At 37.7% G+C, this 8,050-nt stretch overlaps 1 protein-coding gene and 1 pseudogene across 1 annotated transcript; both read right to left on the reverse strand.

Moving 5' to 3' along the window:
- Positions 1 to 297: 297 nt before the first annotated feature.
- LOC129632083 (olfactory receptor-like protein OLF2) lies at positions 298 to 1,236 on the reverse strand (annotated as a pseudogene).
- Positions 1,237 to 4,355: 3,119 nt separating this feature from the next.
- LOC129631859 (olfactory receptor-like protein OLF2) lies at positions 4,356 to 5,650 on the reverse strand. Its single transcript, XM_055553116.1, has one exon. It carries the CDS (start codon positions 5,314 to 5,316, stop codon positions 4,381 to 4,383), a length of 936 nt encoding a protein of 311 aa, XP_055409091.1. The 5' UTR covers positions 5,317 to 5,650; the 3' UTR covers positions 4,356 to 4,380.
- Positions 5,651 to 8,050: the final 2,400 nt, after the last annotated feature.

An 8,050-nucleotide genomic window follows, 5' to 3' on the forward strand; every position in this document is an offset into this window, starting at 1 on the left:
GTTGAATTGACATAGGTGGAGGACTAGCTTGGTGAATGCTATCTCACAGGAAGGAGGCTTACCCAAGGAAAGAGGTATAAAAAAGACCCTCTCTGCAAAACAGCATATTGCTCCCCTTTCTTAGTCTGGAGACAAATTAAGATCACCAATGACTACTTTCAGCACTCAATTTATGCGCAAAGGTAACTAATGGGTAATATCCAGAAGACTGTAATGATGAGACTACAAGAATCTATCAGTACCTGAACTTCAGCTCTCAGAATCTTTACATATGTAGTTTTGGTTGAAAACACTGTATCACTCAGAACACAATTTAGTACTGATTACTTTTTTAATGGCAACCTTCACATCCTTATTCCTTAAGCTGTAGATGAGTGGGTTTAACATGGGGATGACAACTGTGTCGAAGGCAGAGGTTATTTTGTCTGTGTCCATGGAGTAACTTGAGCTGGGTCTGAAATGCATGAACAGGAGCGTGCCATGAAATATAGCTACAGTGGTTAAACGGGAGGCACACGTAGAGAAAGCTTTGCATCTCCCCTCGGCTGAGTTCATCCTAAGGATGGTTGCTATGATGTAGCTGTAGGAGAGGAGGACAGTGATAATGCTGGTCCCCACAACACAACTACTGGATATGAACAGCGTTATCTCATTGATGGATGCATCTGAGGAGAAGAGGGCTAGAAAGGCCAGGAAGTCACAGAAAAAGTGATTGATGACATTAGAACTTCAAAATGATAATCAAAATGTACAACAGGTGTGGATTGCTGAATCTACCAAACCTTCCACGTAGACAACAGATATTAGCTGAGTACAGAGTCTTATGGACATGGAAACTGTATAAAGAAGTGGATTGCAAATGGCTATATAATGGTCATAAGCCATGACAGCCAACATGAGACTTTCTACTTCTGCAAAGGTCCCCCATAAATACATCTGCATAGCACACAAGTCAAATGGAATCCTTTTATGCTCAGGTAGGAAATCAGCCAGCATCTTGGGAGAGACAGCAGAGGAGTAGCAGACATCACAGGAGGAAAGATTGCTCAGGAAATGATACATGGGTGTGTGCAGTCTTGGGTCCACCTTGATCAGCAGGATGATCCCAACACTGGCAACCACAGTTATGCCATAAACCAGCACGAAGAGCATGAAGAGCCCCTGCTGCACGTGCCTTCTGTCTGAAAGTCCTAGGAATGTGAAGTTAGTAGCCACACTGCAGTTCTCAGCAGTCATCACTCAGACCTGTGGGGAAATTCCTGGTTGTGAAAGAGGAAATGGAAATGGAGGGTAAATATGTCAATTTACTATCATTATAGTTAAACCCCTGGTCCTTTTGTAGATGTAAGTAATCAAGAAAAGAGACAGACCTTCCTAGGACTGCATGAGGCCAACAGACTCTGAGAAATATTCTCCAATTTTGTTTAAATGAAAAAAAAATTGACAACAATACATTTGCAAAGCACTGTATAGTTTTGCAGTGCCCTTTCATCCGAACTAAATCAGACTGTTTTCAATCCAACTTGTGTAGTATTTATGACCATGTTTGTGGCTTTCCTGATGGCTGAAATGGTAAAGAATTAACCTGCAATGCAGGATACCTGGGTTTGATCCCTGGGTCGGGAAGATACCCTAGAGAAGGGAATGGCTATCCACTCCAGTATTCTTGCCTGGAGAATTCCATAAACAGAAGATCCTGGTGGGCTCTACAGTCCATGGGGTTGCAGAGTCAGGCACAACTGAGTGACTAACACTTTGCTACTTCTAATACTAACAAAATGATATACTCTGAGTGAAGCAAGGGTCTGATAATTGGGTGGTTCACATAACTTGTCTTTTGACAAGATTGCTGTGTTTTTTGGTTTGTTTTGTTTTTCAATGATGTAGAAATGTTGTTATACCCTGTGTTAGAGAAGAGTAGTAAGTAAGAAGCACAGGTGATGAATATATTGCTTTCTTATTCCCCCTGTGGAGAGGGCAGAACTATAGTCAGTTCTGAATATAAGAAGTCCTCACTTCCTCATTAACCTCTCAAGTCCCTCCAACCTCATCATAGGAGGGATAGATGGTTCATGTTTCAGGACCTGCTGGGACAGAGAGGGTGGTGATTTTTGGATAAGAGGGTGGAAGAGGCTCTATGAACTAAATGCTGAGATGCACATAGAGTAATATGCCAGCGCTGACCATTCTTCTGCTTGGAAGTTGCAGTTATACTGGGGAGATGATGAAGAGCATTTGAGATCCAGTTGCAGAGATGCTGGTAGCAAGGGTCATAGAGGCAAGGAAGAAGGCTTGGTTTGCTGCATGAGTCCTTTCTGCCCTAACCTACCCTCTTCCACACTTTGTATTCTGCCATAACGTTTTCGTAAGACACATAACATAAATACTCTCATGGTCACACTTCTGTAACCTCAGAGACATTTACATCTGAGCTGTGGCCCCACTCCAATTCTCTAAACATTTTAACATTGTTTGATTGTTTTATTTGAGCCAGATTTCTCTTCACTATCTCTGAGTTCTGCCTTTCTTTGGTTTAAGAACTACTTGTTTTTGGAAGGACAATGGAATTCTATGTCCCACTGTTATATTTTACCCAAACCAATTATGTGATATATAATGTCATCAGTTAGTCAGTTGAGTCACTCAGTTGGGTCTGACTCTTTGTGACCTCATGGACTGCAGCACGCCAGGCTTCCCTGTCCATCACCAACTCCCAGAGCAGCACGCCAGGCTTCGCTGTCCATCACCAACTCCCAGAGCTTGCTCAAACTCATGTCCATTGAGTCAGAAATGACATCCAACCATCTCATCCTCTGTCATTCCCTTCTCCTCCACTTGTCCTCTTATGTTCTAGGAGAATTTAAAACACAGGAATTGCATGTAGATGAGGGATAGAGAAGCGCATTGGAACAGTGGTCTAGTGATCACTGTGCAGGTTTTCAACCCTAGGACTTAACTCGTATATCTGCTTAGAAAGACATAATTAAGCAAAAATACTTTCCTTTAAAACTTAAAGCATTTATAGAAATATAATATGTATGTTACACATAATGCATTGTATAACAGATAAATTTTTAAAATAGTAAAAAACATCTGACCATTTCTATAATGTATGTTTGCTCCTTTTATATTCACTATTTATATGTATTTAAAATAAACAAGTTGTATAACTAACTACAATAAAAATGTGTGTACTATTTCATATGTTCCTTTGTTTATATAAAATACCTTCTTTCAAAAAAGCATTAAAAATAAGGAAATCTCAAATATAAATCAAAGAAACAGCAAAGATATCAGTGCCTGTCCCAGAACTCCTGACTTGTTCGTTGCATGCAGTTCTGTCTGCAGGAGGGTTCAGCATTGCCTCCTGCCTGACCTGGATTATATAATCATCTCTGTGTCTGGTCCCTGGGTGGTGAACCCTTAGTCTCTCAGGAATAAGTAACAGATATGATATAATTTGCCATCTGATATTTCATACAAGTAAGCTGATTGTACATGGAATATAGACCTTTAGAATAGTTTGCCTTTGGTCCCCCTCTACCTTAATGCCCAATATTATACTTATTCAGAAACAGTGAATGCCTCTGATCTGCAAGCATTCCTAATTTCCAGTTCACCAATCCTTATGTAGCCACTTTGTTATCATTCAATACATTAGAAAACAAATGCATACCCATTCACCCTCACACACTTACACAGGCACACAAACACAAACACTCTCCATTAAACACATTCATGAAACAAAGATTTTGTAAAACCATCAAAAATCTCAACATATTTACATTCCATAGGGACAACTAGATGTTTTCTACACTATTTGGCTTTTAGTTTTTAAATAAAAATGATGTCAGGATTATGTGTGTATACAGGGAAGCCTGACGTGCTTAAATTCATGGGATCGCAAAGAGTTGGACACAATGACTGACCAACAGCAAGGCTTTGTATATTATGTCATAATTACAGTCTGTTAGAAATAATTTTAATAATTATTTAATTGACATTGGTCACTTCCATTATATGGCAAGATTCATTAGTATAAAAGCAGATGGAGTTATGATGAAATAAAGCCCACATAGAGTGCAACAGCAACCTAGAAAACACTAATTTTCAGAAAATTAAAAAAAATTTAACACATATAAAGACTGAAGAAACACAAATTTGACAAATGAAGACTTCTGAAAATTTTCCACAAATAAGGAATATTAAACAGAAGTTTAAGAAATAAAATGAAACCTGTGGCGTTTAGGAAATCACACATATTGCTAGGATTGGAAGATAGTATAAATACAAATGGAATCATACAACATTAGTCAAACCAATTTTGATTTTCATAAATCATTGTGTAACATTGGGAAGAAAATGTATATGAGCAAATTTTCAATGGAACCATTTTTTATTTTTACATTTCATCAGAGCCTCTTTCACATCTTTGTTCCATAGGCTGTAAATCAGAGGATTTAACATGGGAATCACAAGAGTATTAAACAAGGAGGTCATTTTGTTTTCATCTAGAGAGTAGGAAGCACTTGGCCTGAAATACACGAAGAGCAGAGTTCCCTGAAAAATTGCCACAGCAGTTAGGTGGGAGGTGCAGGTAGAGAAAGCCTTGAACCTCCCCTCAGCAGAGTGGATCTTTATCACTGCTAGGATGATGTAACAGTAAGACACAAAAAGACCTGAGAGGGTGTTCAGTTCAATGAGGCCAAAAATGATAAATATCACTAACTCATTGACCTGTGTATCTGAGCAAGATAGCAAGAGCAGAGGAGGGACATCACAGAAGAAATGGTTAATTTTGTTTGACCCACAGAAACATAAGTGGAAGGTTAATATTTTATTTATTGAAGCATCCATAATTCCCACCATATAAACCCCAGCCATCAGCAGGGAGCACACCTTGACAGACATCTTGACTGTATAAAGCAAGGAGTTGCTAATAGCCATGTACTGATCATAGGCCATGACCACCAACAGTAGACACTCAGACTCTGCAAAGGTACAGAAGATCAGAAATTGTAGAGCACAGCCATAGAAGGGGATGGATTTGTTCTTGATGAGGAAGCCTGCCAGCATCCTAGGTCCAATGGCTGTGGAATAGCAGAGGTCACTGAAGGAGAGGTGGCTGAGGAAAAAGTACATGGGTGTGTGCAGCTGGGGCTCTGTTCTAACTAAAACGATCATCCTGAGATTTGCAACAAGAATAATGAGATAAACAACCAGAAACGTGGTAAATAGAGTCACTTTGATTACAGGGCTACTACTAATTCCCAAGAGAAGGAATTCTTTCAAGGAAGTGCAATTTTCCCCATTCATTCTTCTTTATTCTTCTTGTAAAAATGCTTCAGAAATGACTGAGACAATGACAGATCAGTGTTTTCACTCTTTTTGAGACAAAATATTATCTGTAAATCAGATAAAATTAATTCCAGTACATTTTATTCTAAGAAAATAGCCCATACAAATTTCCCCACTATTTGATTTTAAAAGGTTATGTGTGGGATAGGAGTTTTGAGAAAGTCTGACTCTAAATTTGGATGTCATCTATAATGTATGTGACTAGTTGGAACATGCACTGCTTTATCTCAGCAATCAGTTCTTTACTGAAAGCTCATTGCATGTCAAGCATAATAGGAAAGTAACACCTTAATTAAAGACAAGGTTGGAGTATTCAACCTTATATTTTACAGATACCTATCCAACTAAGAATACAAGTGATTGCACTTCTTGAGTACTTAAGAATCATAATGTGTTTATTTGTTTGTTTGTTCAATCGCTAAGACGTGTCTGGCTCTTTCAACTCAATGTTGAAGCCTACCAGGCTCCTCTGTCCATGGGATTTACCAGGTAAGGACACTGGAGTGGGTTGCCATTTCCTTCTTCAGGGTGTCTTCCCGAATCAGGGATCAAACCCCCATCTCCTGAACTGCAGGTGGATTCCTTACCACTGACCCACCTGGGGAGCCCAATTTGCTTATTATTGTGTATTAAATAATGACAGAATGAACTTATCTCTGCTTTTGAAAGAATGAACAATATGGTTATTGTCTCTGCTCTACTTTTTAATGTATATATTGAGCTTTATATATATTTTAGTAAAATTGTCTCTAGAAATATTTTACTGCTTTGCCACATTATTATTATTTATGTGCAGGAGCAGTCTGGTGCCAAAAGACATGTCTCTTGACCAGATAAATAAAAATTCTAGAAACAAGCAGAAACAAGAAACTTTAGCTAAAGCATTTTCAACCCTTTAGATTTTAACCTGGCTTGTTCATTAAAAATAGATGGGACAAAAGTAACAAACATATATTTGATATAAGCTTCTATTTGTGTGTATTTTATATGTATGTGCACGTGTGTGCTTGTGTGTGCATGCACTCTGTTGATATATGAGAATTGGAGTATGAATGATGAACTGATTTTGCTTTAGACTTGAGTAAATATGGTATGTGTTTTTATGGATTGAATTTGCACAAATTATTAATAGTATTAGTATTGTAACAAGTCATTATGCACAGTGGCAAAGAATTTGCCTGCAATGCAGGAGACACGGGTTCAATCTGGAGCTCAGGAAGATGCCCTGGAGAAGGAAATAGCAACCTACTCTAGTATTCTTGCCGGGAAAATCCCATGGACAGGAGACTGTTGGACTACAGTCCTTGCAGTCACAAAGAGTCAGACATGACTGAGTAATTGAGCACACACAACACGAACAATATGATACTTTTTTTTTTTTAATTTTATTTTATTTTTAAACTTAACATAACTGTATTAGATTTGCCAAATATCAAAATGAATCCGCCACAGGTATACATGTGTTCCCCATCCTGAACCCTCCTCCCTCCTCCCTCCCCATTCCATCCCTCTGGGTCGTCCCAGTGCACCAGCCCCAAGCATCCAGTATCGTGCATCGAACCTGGACTGGCAACTCATTTCATACATGATATTTTACATGTTTCAATGCCATTCTCCCAAATCTTCCCACCCTCTCCCTCTCCCACAGAGTCCATAAGACTGTTCTATACATCGGTGTCTCAATATGATACTTTTTACTGTTAAAATATTCAAAAAAAATCTTAAATCTTAGTTATACATTTTCACAGTGCTTAAAAAAATCCAGCTTTTCACCTTAATTTTGTTTAAGATATACATACATAAAATTGTTTGCTAATCAAAATAAATCTGATTTGCCCTGCTTTAATAAGAAATACAGTGGGGGACAGATGTACACCCATGGCTGACTCATATCAGTGTATGGCAAAACCACCACAATATTGTAATTAGCCTCCAATTCAACAAATTAATTTAAAAAATACAATGTTTTTTCCATTAGATTACAGATTATTAACCAAAGGAAATAAGTAAATAAAGTGTTCATTTACAAGTCTCCAAATATTTGATTCCTTAGTTTTTGAAATTTAAGGCTCTTATTCTTCATTCTTCAAATTTGGCAACTCAGAAACCTACCTGCGATGAGCAAGTTCTGCTTAGCTTGCCTCTGGCAGGTGAACAATATAGACAGATCACACTTAATTTTTACTTAGTGACAGTTGGGAGTTAAATCTCTAAGGCGTTTGCCCTCACTCTTCTGTGTTATGCAAGCATGTGATTAATTAGATTTCTAGTTTTGTATTTTCCCCCATGAATGCTGTAACAACTTTAGAAAATGCTAAACTTTAATTCTTCACACTTGAAGAAAATTGATTATATCAGGAAGGTTAAATAATTTTTCAGTATGATTTATTGTGACCCCAAGTCTACATCATCTTCCTCCAGTCAAATCAGACATATAATGAAACTGAAATGGACTCTCCACTTAACTATTTTATCTGTTATTATTTCTCTTGAAATTAATAGATTTATTAAATATAGTGATTATTTATTTATTTGTTTATTTACCCTTAATTATTTTTAATGTTTCTTTACTGCTGAAACAATCTCCTTCACCTTCCTACTTTGGAATATAACAGTTTTTCAATGATATGTTACTAACCAATACCTTTTTTTCCTCATTAACTGTCTGTGATTTCATTTCTGAAGTCACATG

Source organism: Bubalus kerabau, chromosome 17 (assembly GCF_029407905.1).
Source record: "Bubalus kerabau isolate K-KA32 ecotype Philippines breed swamp buffalo chromosome 17, PCC_UOA_SB_1v2, whole genome shotgun sequence".
Classification (NCBI taxonomy): domain Eukaryota; kingdom Metazoa; phylum Chordata; class Mammalia; order Artiodactyla; family Bovidae; genus Bubalus; species Bubalus kerabau.